At 47.1% G+C, this 23,383-nt stretch overlaps 10 protein-coding genes across 10 annotated transcripts; 6 read left to right on the top strand and 4 right to left on the bottom strand.

Annotated features, from left to right (window-relative positions):
* Positions 1-437: 437 nt before the first annotated feature.
* On the bottom strand, positions 438-2,257 carry LY89DRAFT_630652 (putative fungal-specific transcription factor; the record flags this gene model as incomplete). Its single annotated transcript, XM_018211244.1, has 6 exons — positions 2,086-2,257; positions 1,323-2,027; positions 1,169-1,265; positions 882-1,120; positions 523-830; positions 438-475 (listed from the first exon to the last, which is right to left on the bottom strand). Coding segments are annotated over exons 1-6 (1,506 nt in total), but the record flags the coding sequence as incomplete, so codon positions are not given.
* A 314-nt stretch (positions 2,258-2,571) lies between these two features.
* On the top strand, positions 2,572-3,597 carry LY89DRAFT_789360 (short-chain dehydrogenase/reductase-like protein; the record flags this gene model as incomplete). The annotated part of the gene is made up of 1 exon (XM_018223246.1): positions 2,572-3,597. One exon carries the CDS (start codon positions 2,572-2,574, stop codon positions 3,577-3,579), a length of 1,008 nt encoding a protein of 335 aa, XP_018062485.1. The 3' UTR covers positions 3,580-3,597.
* A 1,563-nt stretch (positions 3,598-5,160) lies between these two features.
* Positions 5,161-6,243, top strand: LY89DRAFT_677444 (uncharacterized protein; the record flags this gene model as incomplete). Its single annotated transcript, XM_018213680.1, has 3 exons — positions 5,161-5,652; positions 5,717-5,841; positions 5,901-6,243. 3 exons carry the CDS (start codon positions 5,161-5,163, stop codon positions 6,241-6,243), a joined length of 960 nt encoding a protein of 319 aa, XP_018062486.1.
* A 501-nt stretch (positions 6,244-6,744) lies between these two features.
* LY89DRAFT_691403 (putative TfdA family oxidoreductase) lies at positions 6,745-8,342 on the bottom strand. The gene is made up of 4 exons (XM_018216312.1): positions 7,963-8,342; positions 7,423-7,912; positions 7,070-7,375; positions 6,745-7,013 (listed from the first exon to the last, which is right to left on the bottom strand). Exons 1-4 carry the CDS (start codon positions 8,204-8,206, stop codon positions 6,854-6,856), a joined length of 1,200 nt encoding a protein of 399 aa, XP_018062487.1. The 5' UTR covers positions 8,207-8,342; the 3' UTR covers positions 6,745-6,853.
* A 1,137-nt stretch (positions 8,343-9,479) lies between these two features.
* On the top strand, positions 9,480-10,367 carry LY89DRAFT_538211 (putative 3-hydroxyacyl-CoA dehydrogenase; the record flags this gene model as incomplete). The annotated part of the gene is made up of 2 exons (XM_018208126.1): positions 9,480-9,539; positions 9,591-10,367. Coding segments are annotated over 2 exons (837 nt in total), but the record flags the coding sequence as incomplete, so codon positions are not given.
* A 106-nt stretch (positions 10,368-10,473) lies between these two features.
* LY89DRAFT_711879 (uncharacterized protein) lies at positions 10,474-12,115 on the bottom strand. Its single transcript, XM_018217933.1, has 2 exons — positions 11,819-12,115; positions 10,474-11,766 (listed from the first exon to the last, which is right to left on the bottom strand). Exons 1-2 carry the CDS (start codon positions 11,984-11,986, stop codon positions 10,783-10,785), a joined length of 1,152 nt encoding a protein of 383 aa, XP_018062489.1. The 5' UTR covers positions 11,987-12,115; the 3' UTR covers positions 10,474-10,782.
* A 120-nt stretch (positions 12,116-12,235) lies between these two features.
* Positions 12,236-13,466, top strand: LY89DRAFT_691407 (uncharacterized protein). The gene is made up of 2 exons (XM_018216313.1): positions 12,236-12,714; positions 12,796-13,466. Exons 1-2 carry the CDS (start codon positions 12,616-12,618, stop codon positions 13,219-13,221), a joined length of 525 nt encoding a protein of 174 aa, XP_018062490.1. The 5' UTR covers positions 12,236-12,615; the 3' UTR covers positions 13,222-13,466.
* A 993-nt stretch (positions 13,467-14,459) lies between these two features.
* On the top strand, positions 14,460-15,609 carry LY89DRAFT_691409 (uncharacterized protein). The gene has a single exon (XM_018216314.1). It carries the CDS (start codon positions 14,623-14,625, stop codon positions 15,592-15,594), a length of 972 nt encoding a protein of 323 aa, XP_018062491.1. The 5' UTR covers positions 14,460-14,622; the 3' UTR covers positions 15,595-15,609.
* A 946-nt stretch (positions 15,610-16,555) lies between these two features.
* LY89DRAFT_630667 (uncharacterized protein) lies at positions 16,556-18,336 on the bottom strand (the record flags this gene model as incomplete). Its single annotated transcript, XM_018211245.1, has 2 exons — positions 17,153-18,336; positions 16,556-17,104 (listed from the first exon to the last, which is right to left on the bottom strand). Coding segments are annotated over exons 1-2 (1,407 nt in total), but the record flags the coding sequence as incomplete, so codon positions are not given.
* A 2,866-nt stretch (positions 18,337-21,202) lies between these two features.
* Positions 21,203-21,853, top strand: LY89DRAFT_742430 (uncharacterized protein; the record flags this gene model as incomplete). Its single annotated transcript, XM_018220822.1, has 3 exons — positions 21,203-21,306; positions 21,366-21,760; positions 21,828-21,853. 3 exons carry the CDS (start codon positions 21,203-21,205, stop codon positions 21,851-21,853), a joined length of 525 nt encoding a protein of 174 aa, XP_018062493.1.
* Positions 21,854-23,383: the final 1,530 nt, after the last annotated feature.

Here is a 23,383-nt window from a genome sequence, read left to right on the forward strand (position 1 = left end):
GCCAGCAACGATTTGCAGGAGGTCGGTTGAGAAGGCCAGATTTTCTACTTCGATGATGAGGGGGTAGTCGTCTGGATCGGCGGGGTGGATGGTGTATTGTTCTTGGGGGGTGGGGTTTGGGAGAAATGGCATCGTAGAGATCGTTGGTAAGATGTCGTGAGGAATCGACCATAGATGTGTTTTTTAGCTTGCATTTTGTACTGAGAGACTGGAAATGAAGGAAAGATCTAAATGGATGCATTTATTGGTAGGGGACCTTTACGAGAAGGGTCTCGATGAGGAAATTATTCGTTGTACCTCTTTCTACCACACATTCTTTGACGACATATTGACTGGAGATACCTCCTTGAATACTCAAGAAACTTTTTTCCCTAACATTCATTCTTCTACATCTGTTGAGTATCTAATATAACTCACCCCTTGACTCAAATGCTGTCCATCACTTCTCGTGCCTCAAGGAGTTGAAGGTAGACACCTAAACAATAATCAGCTACCAGGGAAATGCCTAGAAACCATGTAAACTACCGGCAGCATTCCACCTGATATCTATTGCACGAAACGTCTCTTTGAGACTCTTCACAATTAGCAAAGAGGCAGGGTTCTCTCGAGAAGATCGCATATGAATGGCGCAAATGTGATAGGCGAAAAAGATGCCCCAGGGTGATAGTTCTTCTGGATTCCGACCGAAGAAGCAGTCGTTGTCAACCAAGTTCCCTTTTATCGTTTCTGTGATTTGCTGGATTCCCACTCTTGCGCGCCGAGAACTATTTGTTTCTACAAACCTCGGATCGTTTGAGTCAAGCTGTGGTGTATACAGAGCGACGAGAGTGCTTTGACTAGGTGATTAGAAATTGCGAGAATAACAGGTAATGGAGACGAACCTGTAAATAAAAGTAATTCGATCATAGTCTGGTGACGGCACATTCAACGAAGCAGTGAGCATCGACTGAAGGGTTCGATCTAATTGCATCCATCCATCATCGTCGTCATTTGTCGAGTCCCTGGAGACGTTCTGCAGGACTTGACCAAGCAATCTCGCGGCTTGGCACAGTAGGCCAAATTTGCTCATATGTCCAGCCATTGGTGACGACAATCGAACGAAATCATCTGAGTTGACAATCTAGAGTATCGTAAGCAAGACGAAACAATGGAAGAAAATGGTTCTTACCCCTTGGTCCCATGCTTCATCGTCTGACGGCAGGAGATCGTCTAAGGTAGGATCCACTGTTGCAAATTTTCTGCCAGGACAACCGATACTTACGAAGCTGAAATGAGTGTCAGTATAAATTAGTCGATGATAGGAAAAAGTACTAAGAACACACCGGTCTAAAATAACAATTGCCCACCAAACTCTCCTTCTCTCCTCGACCTCAACTAACGTCAGAACCTTTCTCGTACTCACAACTCCACTAACATGAATACCAAGAGCATATGCATAGCGAGCGCATGCACCAATAGACATGTAGGCCGCAGGGTATATAGCATGGCCTAGTTCATACAGAGCAATCAACACCCCAGCCTGCAGAACCAAGATCGAAGATACACTTGAGCCTTCCACTTCAAGGTGGAAGTGCTTGACAGCATTGTATAGTAGAGTCCGAGGATTCCGCGGATTTGTAGGAGGGAAGGTTGTGATGAGCTTGATAGAAAGTAAGAGAAGGACAACATCTGGATGAGCTTGGAATGGTGGTCTCAGGTGGTGATCATAAAAGCGTTTTCTGCAGATGAAGGGCATCCAAAGGTGGACATGTTGGAAGAATCTAGATGTTATGGCACGGATTTCGTCCATATCTCCGAGTAAGTGCGGCAGATGTGCGGGAACAAGGGTAGCAGCCTGAGCAGTCTCAACCTGCCCGTGCTGCAAGAGGCTTGGATCCAAGAATAGAATTGTGGAAAAGTCTATGGAGTTGAGCTCCGCGTGGCTTTGGCTGGCAGAAAGATCGTGCCATAATGGGCCATGGTCGGCCGCAGGTGTTTCGGATTTGCGCTTCTCTTCTACGGTCAAGTATTGACAGGTCAAGTTGCTCCTGCTTTCATTGGTTTGCATGTACCTCGGTGAGACGGTGTTGAATGTAATCAACTTACTTTGCGCATGACGAGCATCGAGGAAATGCTTTGTCGCACTTCCTTTTCCGAGTCTTGCATGATGTGCATACTTGCCGTGCCAGATCGAGACCGGACTCTCCACTGCTCGGTGTTTGCATTTTGTGGAAGTACGGAGTTAGCCAGCTGAGGAGTTGATGTTTGGATGTTCGGATGGTTATTGTGAAGATGATAAGATGCCGCTGAAGTGGCCGCAAGATGTGGATTTCTGCGGCCGGATGGCGGCCGGTGAGAGCCGCGATGACCAAGCGATATATCGACACCCCACCATGCCCCCTATTTTAGCGAGCGAAGAATGTGTATCTACGGGTGTGAAGGCAAGAACATCTGACAGGATAGTGAGTGGTATATATAGTCTTGTTGTCCTTCATCATGGTATCAAATTTCATTCAAATACCACAATAGAGTTCCCAGTCAATTCGCCTCAACATTGATCCATCCTACGAACACTTCATATACCTTGTCGATATGGGTCCATATTCTGAGGCTCACGCCAACCCCCAAGGTGCTGGAGATGCTCGACCAACAGCCCTGCAAATGATTCGTGATGAGTCCCTCGAAGGCAAACTCGTTGACAAAGTGATAGTCATCACAGGTGCGACCTCAGGAATTGGTCTTGAAACTGCCAGAGCATTGTCTGTGACTGGGGCAACAATGTTCTTGACCGCCCGGGACATTAAGATGGCAGAGAATTCTCTGACAGGAATTCTAGAGCCAGGTCGCGTTTCGTTGGTGGAAATGGACAATGCCTCTTTCACTAGCGTTCGAAAAGCAGCTGTAACCATTCTCGCAGAATCCAGAAACCGAGTCAATATTCTTGTTGCGAACGCTGGTGTAATGGGGATCCAAGATCTCAAGCTCACGGAGGATGGTTATGAGATTCACTTTGCCACAAATCACCTGGGCCATTTCCTCCTGTTTCAACTCCTCAAGTCTGCCTTGCTCGAAAGCTCGACCAACAATTTTCGCTCCAGAGTCGTCCTAGTTGCGTCATCAGCTCACCGGGCTTTGATTCTCAACGAAAGTGACAACTACAACTTTGTAAAGGGAGGTTATCATTACGGATTGGCCTACGCAAACTCGAAGCTGGCCAACGTGTACATGGCTAACGAGCTTGATCGTCGATATGGCCTCAAGGGGCTGCATGCAACAAGCCTCAATCCTGGTGGAATCGCCACGAACATATCTAGATATGTGGGTAGAGAGTTTGTCGACCAGCTTATGAGTAACGAGAAGTTAGTGAAGTTCTTCAAAAGTCCAGAGCAAGGAGCTGCTACGACTGTTGTTGCTGCTGTTGGGAAAGAGTGGGAAGATAAGGGAGGTAAATATCTGGAGGATTGCGAAGAAGCCGAACGTGGTGAAGATGATAACGATGTTTTTGGTGTTGGATGGGTTCGCCAGACTTATGACCAGGAGAATGAAGGACGTCTGTGGAAGGACTCACTGAAGATGGTTGGAGTAGATGAGGACATGTAATGGTGATAAATCCCTAAGACTCTTTTGCATAGTAGAAGGATCGTCTTCTTTGTATCTCTACAGAGAATGATGGACTTAGAATGACTGTGGGTTTGAAGTACTTTCTTACTTTCCAATATCACTCCGTCAAACGCTGAAACCGCCTCTTTTAGTTAAGGAGTCAAACAATCCTGATTGCGCGCCAAGCTCTCTCGTCCCCTTGTTTTCTGGAAAGGAAGTGGGCTTGTTGTGGCTCGTCTATTGTTATATTTCGACTACTCAACCCTGATAGAAAAAGTTCATTAAATTTCGCGCCTGTGACTTTAAAGCATCCAACTCGCTTGAAATTATCTATTTTGATTTCTTCCAAGATCAGGCGATGGGCCTCTCATCGTCCTCTGGAATCATTTTTGTTGGTGAGTATTATAAGAAGATAGTGAACAATTTCTGTTGCAGGTTGAGGATGATGATCCGGATACACAGTACTGAATCTAATTCTCTCGGAAGAGATTGCAACCGCGAAACCCTCGTAGAATGGCACAATGTGCCCACTTCCGAAATAGTGGCAACAAAGCTTCAAAATTCCTCCATCGACTTCATCGAAATAGTTGCCACTGGATGTTACGTGTACTGATTCAACACGTACAAGTGAGTGGCAATTGCCGTCCTTCCATTGTATTAGAAGATTCGTTTTTAACGTTAATTGCAGCCCATGACCACGAGGGGATTTTTAATTGGTCGGTAGAGGCGGTTGTACAGTTGGTGTCAGAACCGCAAAGCAAATCGCGGGTGTCCGTTGTCCAGACGAGTTGATTGATCAAGTCTTCTTTCCAGAGTCCAGCCAAATAGTGAGAGTGAAAGCGTGGCTCAATGAGGCGGGAAACACCAGCTATCGCAACTAATTTGTCGCTCAAGAAGGTCAGCTTGCGACTACAGAGTTCTAGACACGCGTCAGTCCTTCCACGCTCTGGTCATGATTTTGTTCCGATAGAATCAGCGGAGTCGGTGACGTTGCTAGGCCAATTGGAAGACTCTCGGAAGCACCAGCTTCTCTACATTCCCAGACTAACTCATCTCTTCCGAAAGACAACACTCTCGGAGCTAACAATGTCTCTTGACAAACCCAAGCTCGACTAGAGAGGGCATTATTCCCGAACTTGCGATGGTACGGGTAGCAATACCAGAGGCTTGGTGACTCTGCATCAGATTCTTCGAGCAAAGAAAGTTCCCAGCAGGACACTTCACGAGATTCCCTATTGAAGAAAAGTCCTCCATCACCATCTGGTGAGTCGATACCAGCAAGATTCAAGTGCGAGTTCGAGAAAACGTTGATTATATTATATTGTTTTAAATTCGGATAATGTAAGCATTAAAACTACACTTAGATTATTTACTAATCTTTAAATCAGAGCCTTTCCTTACACAGTATAAACGCTCGCGGCAAACCACGTGACTAACACACTACTATACCTAACTTCGAAAACTATTAAGTTCTCGCAGCACAGCACAGAATCTTATTCCTTTCCCGCGCAACGAATTTCATCAACCCCCCAGGCGCTTAGCACTTCCGGTTTTCAAATAAATCAGACCATCATCACCAAAATGTCCAACTACCGCATAATGCGCGAGGTACTAGGCTACACCGATGACCTCCCACCTCTCCCACCACAGAGAACGCCGCTTTCGGACGCGGATCGGCGCACAAACGACATGATCGTCAATGACCTCCGCTTGACTCGAGAACATTCCTTTCGCGAGCGACTTAGATGCATATTCGCCGCGCGACCCCTCCGACTCGACCCCCAGCTGCCTCTTCCGAGCCCCAAAATAGACCCTACCTGGGAACCCTGGCTTTTGAACATTGAGCATCTTCAAGACATATGCAGCAAAACAGTGGCAATCTACAGAACATACACCCAATACACATCAGATAAGCTGTACAAGTTCATCTTCGACCAATGGATCCTCTCGCATGGGGGCAACGTCCACAAAGTCGACCTCGAGTTCGCCCGCTTTTTCGCAAAGATGATCGACATCGGTTACCAGAAGGGACGAGCTACGGCACAAGACCTGATCCCCCGTTCATCAAGCTTTGTGCGAAGCCTCTACGGCTGCGAAAGATGAAGGATTTGAGAAAGAAGATAATGAACTATACAAGCTCGCCGCGAACGATAACTTTTTAGCTGGCCACCAGATCGAGTTCTATAACATCAAACCGCTTTATAGAGCGCTTTTTATGATGATAGAAACACAAATACCAGAGAACGAAACCAATTTAGAATTGTAAGAAGTCTCCGACTGGTACGCACGGGTTGTACGACAGGATTGATTCATCCCATCAGTTTCGAAGGCCTCGATGTACTGGAAAAGATCAACGAGAATGAAGTGGTCACTACCTTACCAAAAGCTTACCAATTTATCATGGGTTTGGATCAAAAAGAGGGTACTGGAGCGGAAAAGAGAGATGAGAAGATACTGGACCATTGGCTCGGAATCCCTGAAGTGCAACTACAAATGTGGTACAACGCAAACAACAAGTCCCGCAATAGGACAACCCATTGGACAGGAGGACTGGAGGAGATCCCCGAGGACCTTCTACGACGTGGTGGACATATGGTTTGCCGACTGTCTCTGACCTCGAGGCTGCTGCGAGGGCTAAACGGAGGTTGGAGGGAAGGAAAATAGCACCGATGAAGGGTTCGTCACCGACCAAGGACACATCGTGGAAGGAGAATTCGAAGGAGCTCATGGTAGAAGAATGGCGTTCGGGGCTTCCCGCTGTATGATACCCATAGCCACCTTTCCTACATAGGAATCCTGAGAGTAGTTATCAGCGTACGCTGGGTTTCTGGAGGTCTTCAAAATCGAATCGTGGCGAATGGTATATGTGAATAAGATCCTCCAGATTGATTTGTTGCTATCAACGTGAAATATCCCACCAATAGGAATCTGTAAGAACTCTCGAGGGGATTGAAAACGACGTGCATAAATCAAAGTTCGAGTATCTTCTACGAATATTGATGCTACTCCCACTCTCTTGAACGAAACCCATCGCCCTGCTCTAAGAATAGCTCAGAAGGGCCTTCTGTAGAATTGAGATGAAGATAGAGAATACGTCGTGAGGAGAATGTAAGGTTGTCCTCGTTGTCTAGGTCACGAATTTACTGTTTGAAATCTCCAAGTGGTGTTGCAGTAAAAGGATTTTGTTCTTTAAATTTAGTATCAAAATCAACATGCTTATACTTCTGAATAGTTCAATCTACTAGTGAAAGAGTGTCGGAAGAACTATACTGTGCTATGTCCTTCCAGCCCCACCTCTGATTCTTGGCTCAATTGGAAACACCTGCTCCTCCGCTGTCACGTCTCCATAAAGTTCATCCCATCTCTCTTTCAACGGCTCGGGAGTCTCCCACGCAAGTTCAGGATCTCTCAGCCAGAGTCTGATTAAATGCCTCCTGGATTCAAGTCAGCTTCTTGATATACTTGCGATGGACAGAGAATCAAAACTTACTCTTGACCCGGCGCATCCACAAATCCGTCCCTTGCATGGAACAAGCTCAAGTTATTTACGTATTGAATATCTCCTTTCTGAAAATCAAGAGTCAAGCTGAACTTCTCGGCCAGAAAATGAAGGGCATCGAGAGCTTCTGCCTGCGCTTCGGTAATTGGTGGGATGTCTTTACTTCTTGGTAAATGAAGAAATCCTGTGAATCCCCGACGGGCGTATTGGATAATGACATGTTCTGGGACATTCCCATGAGCTGGTGTATGGTGCAAAAGAGGTCTCGTAGTGTACGGTTTCTCCACATTGCCGTATCTTTTCTCGTCAGCGTTCTCTCTTCCCGTACTTTGGACAGTACTCACCCATCAAAGGCCCAATCCTCGGAAAGAGTTCTGATCAAATCAGGTCTCGTCTTGGCAAGTTCATTATAAACTCTCCAACTGCTTGCAAGTTTGCTCGCACCACCCTGCACAGCTGTATTGAGGCAGAACAGAGATACAATATCTCCAGCATCAGTGTGGAAAACTTGCTTGTCAGTTGTATAAGCTGGGGCACCGATATTTCCCGCCACAGATGTCTGGCTGAGATCCTTGATGTGGTTCAGCATAGAGGACTTTCTCTCGCCATCGATTTTTTTGCTGTCTTGGCGACCACGGACACTTCCAATGTACGAGGAAACTCCAGCATAGATGATAATGTTGTCTTCTCTGGAATATCGATCCACGTCGAGACCTCGGAGAACAAAGAAACCTCTGCCATTTGCTAGGACTTGGGCTTGCTTTCGAAGATCGTGGGACAGGTTTGGTAATGGAAATGTCTCCTTGCTCACGAATCCGATTGGCTTATTGAGTTCTGTGTTTCCATTGATAATTAGAAAACAAATGAACATATGATTGACCCACCTTTGAATTTCGCAAGAGCAGAGTCTATCTCTTCGAGTTGGGGCTTGCTTAAAGTAAAATCCCAGGGTGTCTTCTCTCCGAAGTCACTTCCTTCCCATACTAAAGGTCCTGACAACTTCGATGGGAAAGCAGTGGGTAGACCGATGTTGCTATTCCTTTGCGCTTTCAGACGTTCCGTGCGCAGTTGATATTTCTCGAAGTCAGGGTGGTATGTTATGTCGGGCTGTTTTTGCACGAGTGTCATGGTATCAGAAAACGAAGAAGAATAAATGAGATGTTTTCAAATTCTGCGGTGTTTGATAATGAAGATTGTAAAGGAACGTAGGAAAGGAGCAGATTATCAACTTGTTGATCTGCGTCACTCCAAAAGAGGGGTTCCGTCTCGGAATGGAAGTATTGCGAAATGACACGTGCATATAGCGAGCTTGAATTCATAGATGGCCACCACGTTTATTGGTTGCCTTGGAGCATACCGTAAGAATTGGAATATAAGTTAATATTGTTCTATCGGTGGTAGGACAATGTAAGTTGGTTAGGATCTTTCGTGCGAATTCAAATTTGAGAGATAAAGTGGCGTAGGAACAGCATAAATCTTCTGGCGTCCCTTCTCCCTCGAAAAATCTTGTTCTTCTAGCCATATCCCCATAAGCTGTGGGACAATATCATCTTATATCCCAGTTTCTATGGTATGTGATATCTGTAAATGAAGTGACAAAACGAAGACGTACTGTGCCCTTCCGCTTGGAGGTTGCCTGTGTCGCCTTTGAATGCAACTTGCTCATCTCCACCATCAAAGTAAATATCGAAGACCAAAGAATGTGAGGACTTTCTACGCAATCGAGATTATGTACAAAGCTGCAGATAAATGAGAGAGAGCTTCGAAAAATAAGATACAGAGATCGTATTCGTATTCGTATTCGTACAGCTTCACGTGTAGACGCGGGGTCCCGCGGTAACAAACAACATGAGCTGATCCTGCTCCAACTCGCCCGACATTTTCCTCCATCCACAAGCCCGTTCCTGCATCTACCGTTTGATAACCTGTCAATGAACTGATCTCTCACCTTTGTCTAGCTAAGTCGATTTCATATATCATTTCTCTTGTTCGCTTTCTCTCTGCATCATGATCAACGACGACAACACAACAGTCGATAATGGCAATGAGGATCCAAGCACAAGTATGGCCTCTCTGGCTACCTAAAGCTGTAGCTCAAGCAGAGCAAAGACTTGCAGGCTCGATTGCAGTGTGCAAACAACCTCTCCCTCCTCTTCTCTTCTCTGCTTCTTTCCAATCTCTTCTTCCGTTAACCAAGGATTCTCTGTCTGCGAAATGGGCACAGACATCAAGGCAATTGCAGAGATATAAACCTTACCTGCAGATTCGAACTTCGGCCGTCCAATGTAGAGCTTATTCTACTTCACGAAGATTCTCGACTAGTCCTAACAGTCCACCGCCTGTGCAGGAGGAGCATACAGAATCGAGCAACAAGCCAGTCTGGGAACCACCGAAGGATGTGGAGAATAGACCAGTGACAATCATCGGAGCAGGAGTTCTCGGTCGACGATTAGCAGTCATCGTTAGCATTCTCCCCGCCGTTTATGCTTATTCTGCTAACATTCTATCACAGTGGGCATCAACAGGCCGCGACGTAAACCTCTACGACACCCACCCCTCCGCGTTCGACTCCGCAACCCCCTACATAGCAGACACCCTCAGCACCTACTGCTCAACCCACGGCACCCATCCCGGGCACGTCCACTTCTCGACCTCCCTCCTCCCCTCCCTCTCCAACTCCTGGCTCATAATCGAATGCGTCCCCGAAGACCTCGAACTGAAGATCTCAGTCCTCGGCCGCCTCGACCGTCTCGCCCCAAAAGACGCAATAATAGCCACTAACTCCTCCTCCTTCGCCTCCCGGGACCTCGTCCCGGAGGTAAAACACCGAGAACGCGTCCTAAACACACTCTACTACGTGCCTCCCGCAAACCGCTGCGTCGAACTCATGTCCTGCGGCTACACCTCCCCCACCCTAACCTCCTTCCTCGTCTCCCAAATGCGCACGGTGAACCTCCTCCCCTTCCTCGTAAACCACGAATCCACCGGCATGATATTCCCGCGTCTCTGGGCCGCCCTCAAGCGCGAAACGCTGCAGATCCTGAAAGACGACGTGGCGAAACCGGAAGAGATCGATGAGCTGTTCCGGGATTTCTTTGGGGCGAAACAGGGCGTTTGTGAGAAGATGGATGAGATCGGGCTGGATACGATTGCGAAGGTGGAGGGGAGGTTTTTGGATGAGAGGGAGAGGAGGAATGAGACGGATCTTTGGAGGGGGAGGGGCCATTTGAGGTGGTTGGAGAGGGAGTTTGTGGAGAAGGGGTGGTTGGGGGAGAAGAGTGGGATGGGGCTTGTTGTTAGGAGGGAGGTGGAGGAGGAGCAGGAGAAGAGGGACCATAGGGATGGGGAGGTGGTTTGGAAGGAGCATGCTGTTGATTTGAGTGGGATGTGAGAGCTTTTTTATCCTTAGCATGTAAAATTTCGGGTTGGCGTTTTAGTGGGCTTGGGTTGGATGGCATGATGAGAAGGAGTGAATATGATAAAATGTACTTGCATGTCTGGTCTTGAGACTGGATACTAGCTGGAAGAACCTATGTTGAGTTTTGGATATTGAAGTTGGATGTCCGTCCACTTGCGATGATTAGTGTATCAATTTGTGCTCTGAATAATATGCATCTACCTAATCTAGCTGTCTCGCTCTAGCTAGGTTCCTCTTTTGTCTCAGAGTAGCAATGTACGTTTTGGCTTGTATGTTAGTCTGCATTTTACGACTTGCCCAGGCCTCCTGTAATCTCCCCAGCAATGAACGCGGTATAAAAGCCCAACAAGATACCACCCATCCACTTTCTTCCTCGAACAAACACAATCAACATCAACAATAGAGAGCAGATCCAGACGACCCATACTTCAAAAGCAGTAATGTCCTTTGCCAACTCTTCATGTCCATTTCCTGACACGAAAATCAAACCCGAGCAGAGGCTCAAAAGAAAGATATTGGCTCCTGCTGTCGAAGCAACCATAACCCTCGAATGGCCTCGCCAGGTTGCATACGCCACAGGTATCTTCTCTGGAATTGTTGTGAAGAAGGACAGAAGAGATATACCAAAGGTTGTTGGTGGGAGATAAAGAGCACTGGCTAGTGATGAAGATGCATGGACCAATAGGTAGGCTGAAATTGTGAGTGCAAGTAGTCCGATAAACATCCTGATGGCGTGGTATAAAATACCATTCAGTGTTGTCGTGGATCCTACTTGCTCGAGCGAAATCGTGCTTGAATCTGGGTGTCTTACCAACGGAGTGCTCTCGTCAGGATGGCATTGTAGTATCGTGGGAAAGATGGAAATGTGCAGCTCCCTGTGAAACTCATCGAGGGTATCTTCGGATCTAGGCGACGATTCTTCCATTGTATCTGGAGTAGGAAAGTTGACTGTGGGTCCAGGTGGTGGAGACAAAATGTTGTCGTATATTGCTGAGCATATCGAAACGAGGTACACTGCGAACATAACCAGGAAGAATATCCCACCAGTCAAGTCCAGATGTCCTGTGAGGGCCAGGTAGAGGTATACAGACGAGACAATCAGCAGCGCACCAGCGTATACTTTCGAGTTCCTATCGAAGCGAGGGAGAAAATCGTGGACCAGGAGTCCGAAGCCGAATGCACCTAGGACATTCGCAATGCAAGACCCAACAACATTCCCGAGAGCCAGAGAAGGTTGATGTTGGTATATTGCGGCGATCACTATGGCAAGCTGAATGTTCTTGTCAGTCAGAGATACTGAGCTACGTAAAATCCGACGATACCTCTTCCCATTCAGCTCCCACTGTGAGGAGGACAACCAACGTCTCCGGAATTTTGAATCGCTTTGCGACAATTCCCAGATGGTCGACGAAGAGGTCTTCACCATAATGGAGAAGATAGAGGCCGGCAACGAATGCACAGCAATTGAGCACGAAATTCTCCCAGTCCATGGTTGAAAAGAAGCCATTTCCTGGCAGCAGGTTGATGGAGAGAAGACATAGCGACGCCCAGTCTCAGCGACAATAAAAGATCAGACAATTTAGAGTTGTGAATTTCTTTCGGGAAGGATTGAAGATGGAAAGTGTTTACTGTTGATGTTATTGATGTTCCTTCCTCCTGCTCACCCCTGTCAGCGATGTCATCACCAATGTCCGTCCCCGCGATTCTGCAACATCTTCTTCTCTCTCATTGCTCCAAAACACTTTCTCTGTCATCATCACACGAGGATCAATATGGGATCACCCCTTCCCTTGTGCCATGCAAATACCACACTCAGCCAATGCAGTGCAACAGGATGTTCCAGATCACTGCACATCGCTCTGCCTGATTCCAAAAACCTGGAATAGGATCCAAGGCAATCCAAAGGGCGTGCTGCATCTGCAGGTAGGTAACATTCTTGTTACACAATCATCAGCAGGAGGTCAGCTCCTGTTCTTTGAAATTTCTCCTTCATGATCGATTTACCATCGAGCTATTACTACACAACACTGCCTAGGCTCCTCTACTCTCGACTCAACCTACCTCCTCGAAGCATCACGAACACGAACAAATCGAGGCCATGTCAGGACTGGCAACATCAATGTCCATCCCTACGCCCAGTAAGGTTACTGGAGGTTGCTTGTGCGGTGGCGTCCGATATCAAATCGACTTTTCATCAGATCATGACTGGAAACGCGGGGTGGGTTGCCTCGGAAGATATGCCTACAGTCTTAGATGCAGATTTAGGCTTCAAAACCTAGAGGCTGACCAGATCTTCTAGTCTTCCACATGCCAATGCACTCAGTGCCGAAAGAACTGCGGCAGTTTAGTCTATAACTTCCACACTGTTACGGCTTCGGAGATCACCTGGACATCTCAATCGACGTATGCGGAATACACTTCCTCTCCAGGCTGCTATCGCTCCTTCTGCAACAAATGTGGCTCGCCCATAGCATGGACAGATCGTTCTGTCAATACGGACGTTGGGCTTGCTGTCGGCACTATTGATGAGGAGTTCTTGGTAGGAGAGAGAGATTCCGAGGACAAGCCAAAGGGTGGTTTCGGGTTGGCTCTTGCAAACCCCGAGGCGCGCCACTATTACATTAGGAATGAGATACCTGGCGTCACAGATGGAATTGCTGCAACTGGGACGAAATTTTGGGAAGGCAGTAAAGAGGGCGCCATGCGGAGGGATAGTAAGGCATAAAATCGGATATTGGGTTCCGGTGGCTTTCCACAGACGTCGATTGGCCGCAGGACGTTGAGGCTGTGGCTTGGAGGCTTGAGATAGTACATCTTTGAGCGACCCGCTGTATCAGGGGCCGGAGAATCTTTTACAGGCCAACGTCCCCCATGACGAAAATCATCTCCTTGCGCTGTTTGGAGCAGAGTATTGGGGGAAAACAGTCAGGGTTTCGCATGTCCTCTGCAGGAAGCACCGACATTACGCAGAAATTAATGCATTTTGTATGCCCAACACAATCCTGAGGATAGGATGGGTCGAGGGGAGAGCGGAGGTATTTGCGAGATCCACTCTAAACCGAGGCCAGTGGGAGTGAGGAGATTTCTACCCCGGATTTCCATCTTTGATCATCCTGGCGACGATCCTCCACAATCTGCCCCCCCCCCCCCTTTTCATGCCCAGGCTCTAGCGAGCTTGCAGAGCCAATCATGGGCAAGTGATTCGAAAGCGTATTGCAGGGCCAAGTCGAGCCTCATCGTAATAGCACTACTCGGTACTGTTGTCCGTCGGCAGACCCACTTTCAAGTGAGAAGTGCCGCGGCTTCATCTAAATTCTCCACTGTTCAAGATGCGTATAGCGCCGCTTGATCTGGGATTGTGAAGCTTATTTGGCCGGTTGTGGCTTTAGTGTCAGCCACCCGCCGATCATGCACCGTTATGCGTTGGTTAATGTCTCCGTTCTGTGGCAATCTCCTCTAGGAAAGTACACCAATGGAAATGACTTCAAGTTATGATGACCTTTTCTTCTGACGAGGCAGCCCTGGTCAGAGGGTCTTCAGAGATACAGACGGACCCAAGAGCGAACTTTTCTCTAATTTTAAGTTCCGATGGGATGATGCGGAGGCGCCCCGGCATGTCTTTTTACTTGTCTGGAGAAGTATATTAGTTACCTAGATTGCTCAGGAGATCTTCCCCAGCTTTTTGCCTTTCACTACAAGTTGTCCTTTTCACTTGTTAGGATGAGATACTCAACAGCTGTTCTCGGCGCACTAGCCTTTTATGCCTCAGATGTTGCAGCGTTCCCAGCAGCAGCTCTCGAGTACGCAGCGAAAGCTGAACGAGATGCTGTGGCGGCATCCAATATTGATGATCTAGTCGCGAGATATCAAGCTTCTCGACGTACAGTTGGCTTCAACGCTGCTGAGCAATACGTTTCAACCACGGGCGAATATGCCTTCGTCGCTCCCTACTTGGCTGGTGGGGATGTGCGTGGTCCTTGCCCTGGCTTGAATGCTATGGCAAACCATGGATACATTCCTCATAACGGTGTTGCTACCATCCAAGAGTTCATTGATGGTACATATGATGGTAAGTTTCACGTCACTTGAATCAAGTATCCTCCTCTAATATCACACAGTCTTCGGCATGGGCAAAGATCTTGGTGGTTTCCTTGCCATTTACGGCGCTGTTTTTGATGGCAACGGAGCTGAATGGTCAATCGGCGGTCCAACCCCCAACGTTGCATCCCTTCTTGGCCTGCTCGGCATCCCCCAAGGCATCTCTGGCTCTCACAACAAATACGAAGCCGATGTGTCGCCCACACGGCCAGATCTATATGAATATGAATATGGCAACGACTACAAAGTAATCGTCCCCCAATTCCAACAAATGTTCGACCTCCAACCCGACGCCGCTACCGCGAACTACGACCTCTCGGTCCTAACTCCCTTCCGGGCTACCCGCTTCCAACAATCCATCTCCGACAACCCGTATTTCTTCAACGGCCCCTTCTCCGGTGTCCTCGTCCAGCCCGCCGCCTATACATTCATCTTCCGCTTCATGGGCAACAAGTCCGCCGAATACCCAGAAGGAATCCTCAACCAAGACGTCCTCAAGAGCTTCTTCGCCATCACCGGCGACAGCGGCTCCTTCACCTGGACCGAGGGCTACGAACGCATCCCGGATAACTGGTACAAGCGCGCCATCGGCGACGAATACACGATCCCCTTCTTCCTGACCGACGTCCTGGCCGCCGCGGCTGAGTATCCGCAGTTCCTCGACATCGGCGGGAATACGGGGACCGTGAACTCGTTCACGGGCGTCGATATCCAGAATTTGACGGGAGGCGTGTTTGATGGTGCTACGTTATTAGAGGGTAATAATCTCGAGTGCTTCGTTTTTCAGGCGGTGGTGCAGGCTGCGCCAGATATGTTGGAGGGCACGGAGGAGAGTTTGCTGGATTCGTTGGTGGGGCAGATTAATGGGGCGGTGGGGGATGCGTTGGGGGATGTGGCGTGTGAGAAGTTGCAGACGTATAATACGGAGCAGTATAGCCAGTTCCCCGGGTCGACGGGGGTGGATAGTGGTAAGAATGCGAAGAGGAGGTATAGGATTTAGGGGGTGGTAGGGAATAGTGGGTGACTGAGTGGGTGATGAAAATTAAGAGAGGGATGGAGGGAGTGAGGTTCTTTTGTATATATTTGGCTTGGTGGGGTGATGAGTATAAAATTCACTTGTAGTTATGGGATCTCTTGCCAAATCTTAGTGCTTCTCTTACATGTGAATATGATGTACGTCATTTTGTAATAGAAAGCACTATGTCTGCTGAAAGCACTTCGACTCGTTGGCTTTTGCTTTTTCTGTGGATGAGATAGACAGTATGTACAGCAGCGAGCCCGATTACTCAGACTATGTATTCATATGAATGTTAAAGCCTTGGAGAGTTGACAATTAAAGAGTCGATATGAGATAATCAACTTCCTCCAACTCTTCCGACCCGACCCGACCTTCCACCGTATTCTCGGTGGTCGTCGTAGTGCCATGTGCAACAAAAGTTTAACCTGGAAGCTTATTGGCTGATGGGCTTGGTTGTTGGGCTGACTTTCAGTGATTCAAGGCTATATAGCTTTCTGCTAAGTAAAATGTCCGAGGAAAATTCAAGAATTTTGCGATATGCAACAAAATAAGACCTAATTAGCTTGGAAGTGTGAACCTTGCCCAATTGTTTAGGAGTACTGCTGCTTGGAAACTATTCAGATCAGAATTTCACTGGGAATGTACAGTGGTAGTTAGGGAGAACTAGCCATAATCTTTGACTGGAAGGAGCAGATCGTCAGAGCACGCAAGCGATAAATCGGTAGTGAAAAGGGGGTGCAGCCTTAGACGATCCTTTTGTATTATCACCCTAATGCTTCTGTAAGAACCTCGAAGCTAGACAAGAATCCACACAGCCATGCAAACGCCCACCCCCAGCGCCAAGGAAAATAAAAACCAGCCAAATTCATACATTACACTTCATCCATATCACCAGCCATCAAGCAGCAACAGCCCCATTCACAGCCACGCCGTTCTCTTCCACCCTCTCACCAGCTTCGTTGTAGACTACGTGACTGAAAGCGTCGTAGTCATTCGCATCGACCAACCATTCCAAATCTTCTTCATCCGGTCCGAGTTTTGCCATGAGACCATTGCCTGCTTTTGGGTAAGGTGGACTAGCGGGTGTGCTTTCCCGACTATCGTCTTGGGCAGGAAGTTGGGGAGGCGCAGAGGAAGCATGTGTGAAAGATTGCAAGGGTTGGGAGGCTGTGAAAGAAGCCGGAGTTGTAGGAGCAGGCGATTGTGATGAACCAGGAGGAATCTTGCGAATGAAATTGATCGGGGCATTAGGATTGGCTTCGGCTCGAGAAAATAGACCAGCAGTTGATGCAGAAGACGGAGGGAAAGGTTGTTGTGGATATATATTTGTGCGAACAGTAGCAGGACGGGGAACATATGCTTGCATAGGGACGGATATAGGAGCAGCTGGTGGTGTGGGTGGGAAGAGTGGAAGATTAGGGTGAATTGTCGTCGCCTGTAATAGCAGGGAGACTAATTGCGGGTGAGGAAGGGAGTTCAGGTATGCTCTTTTCTGGATCGTATCAGTCACGTTTGAAACTTGGGTGGTGGGAATGTATACCTCTTCGGAACTTCGTCCTTCCCAGCTGACAGCCTTTGGAGGCTCGGGTACTGTCTTGATTCCCTTCTTGCGACTGCACTCGGCACAGAACCAGGGCTCCTTTTCGTCTTGAACTGCCTGGTCAGAGACTTTCGGATCATGACATTCTTGGTGCCATCCTCCGTTACAACCGTCGCAGAACACGATCATGTTGTTCTCGGGACTGTGCCCGCGCCCACATCGTTTGCAGAGTGCTTGCTCTTGAGACTTCCTAGACGGCGCACGTCGCTTCGTAGCAGGTTCATAATTGGCAGGGACGAATTGCTGGGGCTTCACGACTTGGCGACCAGATTGGGTCATTTTTGGCAAGTCGGGGATGCTTCCAGAGCCATCAGAATCAGAATCTCCACCGAGCTTTGACATGTCGCTGTCTGACTCCTCCGTCTCTTCTTCCTCCTCACTCTTCGCTCTCTTCCTCTTTATTCCGGCTTTCCCACGGCCACGCGCACTTCCTTTGCCTTTGGGTCCACTAGCAGATGCAGCGGTTGGTGTTGCTGAGCTTCGAGATCGAGAACCACTTCCACCTGTAGCTCTGGCAGCCCTAGCTTTGTTCGCACTTCCAATTGGTGTACTGGGAAGCTCCATGTTCATCGTTGTCTTCATACTCTGCATAACACTACGCTTCATGTCCTCGTAGCCAGCAGGCGTGCCAGTAAGTCCAGTCGACGCGAACGAGCTGGTAGCACCGGATTGAATGCGCTTGAGAATCATTTCAGTCGCAGCAGAGAATTGTGGAACATATTTCGGGGGAGAAGTAGTGACTGCAGCTGGAGCTTCATTGCTGCCAGCTGGTGTTTGTGGTGGTCCATCAGAAGCCATGTTGATGTACGTGACAGCTTCGAGAGGGAGCTTTAAGGTATGCGCCGGGGGGTTCCAAAGCTTCCGGTTGCCTTCGCAGATGTCGCAGAGATATTGAGAAGGGTAGAGAAGCCCTGGAGCTGTTCCCCGAGCTTCACCGAGCTCAATTGGTCGTGGTTGTGGTTGTGGGAAGGTGCTCGTACGCAGGATAGGAACGCCTCGCACCGATCGATAATGAGTGGTAGGGACAAAGAGAAGAGACTCGCTAGTGTTCAGAACGTCGCAAACAATGCCACGAATGAGTTGATGAAGAGGATCTCGATGATCTGAAGTCTTCGAGATGCGTTTGTCCTTGAAGCATGAGTTCTGGTCATCCGAGTCGAAAACAATTTCTGCCGCTATATCACGTGCAGACTCACGTGATCGAGTATCTGTTTTGTCAAAAGTGGATTTTCGGCCTTCATTGTCTGGTTGCAGCTCAATGAATGAACAAGTGAAACTTCAAAGAGTCCTTCGATATCATCTCGATGCGTGTTTTATGCTTCGCTGATCATTATCATTTGTGTCGCGTGCTGTCTTTTTGGCGCTATGCTGCTCGTTCATTTTCCTTCACAAGTCATGCCTCCAATGACAGAGCGATCATGCATGCATCGAGGCTTGAATTTGCCTTCTCAATTGTCCAGAGCCAAACCGTATCGCATCGCATGCTCAATTACTTTGATTTCGTGGTACTATCTAGCTACATTTTTCAAATTAGTCTAGAGGAGAGTTTTGGACTAAATTGCCTTACAAGAAAGATGTTGACTGTTCCTCAAAGGCAGTGAAAATGTCAAGTTCCATTCACATCCCTATTACAATCCCATTCACTGTCCAACTGACATGCAATAGCAACTCCACCTCGTTCTTTGGTGGCACTTGATGATCTACACAACTCGTCGAGTGGCCATTTGTAATTCCCCAACGCTTCAAACCCTCATTCACGCACCAGCAGAACAATCCTCCAGATCAGTATTTGACCTGCCTCACGGTGATAATAATCTTGAAAGATGCAGCAAAGTATACCAGAAGCAGACTTTTTCGAAGCGCTTCGAGGAACAGAATTAAAGAAGAGAATTTGGCTTTTCGATTGCTTAAAACTAAAATGCGGGTAAAATAAGCACGATTTCACGATTTTTATTAAGAGAAATATTTGTTAATAATTTTAATAATTTTAATAATTTTAATAATTTTAATAATTTTAATAATAGTTTTTTTGTCGTGTCCGCTCTCACTATTTTAGTTTCGGGCATAAGAGATACCGTACATATACACAATATCAAACGTCCTCGATTATTTCAAAACACCATACCCTTGACCTGCGCAATCTTGCCCACATCAATATCCCTGATCAGAAGCATCCACACGAGAGCCAAAGTCATGATACCTGCTCCCGTGGCCAACATCCTAGTCTGTGCATATCAGGATCTGATAACTTTTCATCTTATCAGATCGCCGATCATCCGATGGAGTATGAGGTGTCTTTGATCCTCGAGTGGAAATGATCACTGATGTGGGTGTTTATTTCCACAGGATGAAATGAGCGAAGGAGCCTGGGCGGTCTGCGGTGAAAATTTGGAAACGATTAACATATCACATGACGTGTATGTGTGGGGATCTCGTTATTGTGTTGATTGTGGCCATGTTTGTAGCCCTGACTCCGAGGCCCCTAGTCATCTCTTTGACAGCACAATGCTACAGAGAATAAGCAACGCACAATACAATGAAAGACTTGTTTTCTTTGTTCAACATACACTATTCCAAGGAGCTGTTCGCGAACAAAGCTTCAAAGATACTATCAGTAACCTGTAGGTACTCCTCCACAAGTACGGCTACTCCTGTTTTGTTTGCTGTTTCGATATCTCCAGATATATGGTGGTCTTTGTCGTCATTTCTCCACTCCAGTACTACTTGGGAGTTACGAGTTGGTTTGTACTCGATTTTCATACAGGTGTGGAGCAGAACAGCACTGCTGTCCTTGGCGAATGGTATAGTTACAAGTTTAAAGGGCTGTTCGTAGTTCGTGCCTGTGAGGGACATTGGAACAAGTGTAATGGAGAATCTATAAAAGCCATGGGCACGAACCCTCAACATGATTCATCAGCACAAAAACAAACACACACACACACACACAACCAGAAGCAAACACTTCCACACACTCTCAACAAACAGAGCCAATCTATCAGCTTTCAAAGATATGACTTCTTACCAAGAATACCTTCGTCTTGCGCCATAACGACTTCGTTCTTCCGAGCAAGCTCGTCAAGTCCTTTCCGATGGACGAAGTCAAATCACAGACTACAGCCGAGCTGTAGTCGTGGAAGAGGCTGGCATCGTAACAAGAGTTCTTCCCGATGGATTCGGATTGGCCATGCTAGCTGCAGCTTGGCGTCGTGGAGTGGCATTGCGAGATTTGCCAGACGATTGACGTTTACCTTTTAGTGCCATCTTGAGTGAGAGTTTGTGGTTCGTAAGAGGGAGACAAGTCTCTTGTCTTGAGAAGAGAGAGGGAGAGAATATCTTGTGGTTAAGAAGACTCTGAAAAGCGGACAGGGGGGGAAGTACAACAACTGCTCCTGGGAGCAGCGCCAAACGGATAAAGTAAGAGAAGGAAAGTCCTTGGAGAGTGAAGACTCTTTGCTCGAGAACTTGCCTTCATTTATAACTATGCTGTCAAGCGTAAGGTGATTTCGAGTCACCAAAGACGTTTTGCCATCGTGGTACCTCCTCACCGACCAAGGTCTCCAACAGATTAATCACTCGATGACGGTTTGTGAAGAACGAATAGAAAGTTAATATTTATTGAGTATGTCTGAAGGTTTGTGATAGTCCAATGGCATCGCCAAAAATGAGGCTCGGGAAATAGATACAATGGAAAAAGATGTATGCGGCTGACATAGGCAAAAATGTTGGTGGCGGCGTGACGGTTTGTGGTTGGCGAATAAGAGTATGGCACGCATGCAACCTCATGCAGATATGAATCAAAGACTCCAAGCGGTACGGCTGGGACGACGGTTTGTATCGAGCCAATCATAAATCATCATGTCGTCGTAAGCAATGAGACAAACTTGCGCACCACACAGCCTCGGGAAAAACATCTCTTCTTCATTGTCTACACTTTGATCTATTCATCAAGTCTGCTCTTGCGCGGCCAGAGGATGTGAAAATGGCCTCGAAATGGAAATACACAAGGTCCATATTAAAGACCTCTATCTTGGACAGAACAAGACCGTAGACGAGGTCAGGTATGACATGGAAATGAACCACAGCTTCACAGCCAGGTATGTTGTCGCTTTTCCTGTTGCTCTTCTGCAGAACCACCATCTGATTTTTCATTCAGCAAAACCGAAATTGAGAGACAGTTGAGGAAATGGAACTTCAAAAAGAATTCAAGGCACAGTCTCAATACCCAACTTCTGAAATATGTCAAAGTCGGATTGGAGGAATGGAAGAGGCTGTCGAAGGACACCGATGTCTATTTTCGAGGCGTCAAGATTCCCAGCCCTCAGATACAGAAGAGTGCACAGCGATGCTTTGTTTCCTTCACAGAGAGAAACAAGTGTGAGTACATGCCCAACACGACGAGCAAGCCGGTTTTGATAATTGGCCAAGTTCCGACGCTTGAAACTCCATCAGGACTCGTTCTCATCACACCCAGCTCGGAGCATTATATGGCTTGTATCAAATCGAAAGACCTTCCTTGGATATACTTCCAGAAACAAATCGACAGCCTGGGTAAGACTTTTTTTGTCATAAAATTCTTATACGGGCGCTGATCTCCATCTATAAGATATCTGAGCAGCATCCTCGATATGTCTGGACAGATGATGAGGGTCATGCTACCAAGTCTTTATCGAAACCCCTCCCTGTTAATTCCCATCGATACCCAAGTCAGAGAGATGGTCAAATTTCTCTGCAGCATCATGCCAGTAGAGCACGACGATAACGTAAAGAATATCCTTAGGAACATATTTGGGGATGACTACCACCAAGCAACGACGGAATTTCTTAAGCTTGCTGTATATTTATTATCGAATAAATTACTGTCTGCTGATGGTGGCGAGGGAATGATCTTTTGCGATCAACTACTGAAATGGTTCCAAATGAAAAAAAATCAATCACTTCTTTCCTCCTTTCTCTCACATAAAACGCCAACGATTGAGGCCTTTATGGAGAACATCTTTACATGCCGAAGACGCTAAGATCTTAGAATCTTTCCTTCGGTCAGGAATTAATCCCAATATGAGAACCAGAGACAGGGTGTATAAGTACCAATATACGCCACTTCAGTACTTTACGCAAAAAGAGAACTTTACAGCTAAACGCAATGTTCAGGTGCGATGGCCGCCGAATTCAGCGGGTTTGGTCGCTGTTTTATGCGACGATTGTCCCAACCCAAGGATCCACAAAAGGGCGCAAGTGCGCTCGCTTCGTCCACCACCAAAGATCTCTCGCCTTTGAATCCACTAAGTAAAAGATAAATGATCTCCACTATATTCTATTATAAGACTTTCAAAAATGTGCCGCCTCATTTCATCTAAACCAAATATTTCCTATGTCCGTCAATGTGACAGCACGGTGGGAAGCTCAGTACGTAGACGAAGAATCGATTCGGCTATCTCTTAGAATCTAAAGGTAAGGAAGGAAGAAGGGAGTGGGAGAGCCAGAGCTTATATACGCTGGAGTGAAACATGCTTACGCCCTAAGCCCGATCCGTTCTTAGGGAGGATCACGTGGAGGCTATCCAAGTGCTCACGTGATCCCTGTCACACGCGATTACTGCAGGCGATTACTGCAGACGATTACTGCAGGCGATTCAGATCAGGGTGATCCAGGTGATCCGTAACAAGTGAGTATGTATTATGAAGAGTTATTGATAATGTACATAAGATTTTGCAGCGCGTTCATAGAAAATTCAAGTATTTTTCGACAGTCAATACTCTAAAAAATGAATAGTCAGTAGGTGCGACCTTTATGTCGTAACTTCCGCCCGTACTAATTGAGATTACGATTACTTTGCACTGGACTCGATGTAAACAAAAAGTATTTGACAAAGTATGTTTTCATATCGGCTGTAAGTACGTTGGACTAGTTTTCGCTTCGATAAGCCCAAAGTAGTGAGATGGTAATCGCACGTGATTGAATCTCAGCCTTAAGAATCTACTCAAGGCTCTGCTATTGAAAGTATCAAGATCTCACAATTTCGTCATAATTAAGTCACATTTTGTTTATCTTCGAATGTCTACGCCATTATGGACGACTTCTATCATGATGACGTTGATGAACAAGATACATACGCATCACATTATTCGGCGTTCACATCTGATACAGAACGACTCGAGGCTGCCAGCATTCCTG

The sequence above is a fragment of the Mollisia scopiformis genome (assembly GCF_001500285.1).
Source record: "Mollisia scopiformis unplaced genomic scaffold LY89scaffold_34, whole genome shotgun sequence".
Classification (NCBI taxonomy): domain Eukaryota; kingdom Fungi; phylum Ascomycota; class Leotiomycetes; order Helotiales; family Mollisiaceae; genus Mollisia; species Mollisia scopiformis.

Excerpts from the sequence above, each read along its gene's own strand:
- LY89DRAFT_691403 (XM_018216312.1), bottom strand. The coding sequence starts at position 8,206 with ATGACACTCGTGCAAAAACAGCCCGACATAACATACCACCCTGACTTC. Across the intron at positions 7,913-7,962 it reads TGCTCTTGCGAAATTCAAAG|AACTCAATAAGCCAATCGGA; the intron begins GTGGGTCAATCA and ends ATGGAAACACAG. Across the intron at positions 7,376-7,422 it reads GAGGATTGGGCCTTTGATGG|ATACGGCAATGTGGAGAAAC; the intron begins GTGAGTACTGTC and ends TGACGAGAAAAG.
- LY89DRAFT_691409 (XM_018216314.1), top strand. The coding sequence starts at position 14,623 with ATGGGCAAAGATCTTGGTGGTTTCCTTGCCATTTACGGCGCTGTTTTT.
- LY89DRAFT_711879 (XM_018217933.1), bottom strand. The coding sequence starts at position 11,986 with ATGGACTGGGAGAATTTCGTGCTCAATTGCTGTGCATTCGTTGCCGGC. Across the intron at positions 11,767-11,818 it reads TGGGAGCTGAATGGGAAGAG|CTTGCCATAGTGATCGCCGC; the intron begins GTATCGTCGGAT and ends AAGAACATTCAG.
- LY89DRAFT_691407 (XM_018216313.1), top strand. The coding sequence starts at position 12,616 with ATGTCCATCCCTACGCCCAGTAAGGTTACTGGAGGTTGCTTGTGCGGT. Across the intron at positions 12,715-12,795 it reads ATCATGACTGGAAACGCGGG|TCTTCCACATGCCAATGCAC; the intron begins GTGGGTTGCCTC and ends CAGATCTTCTAG.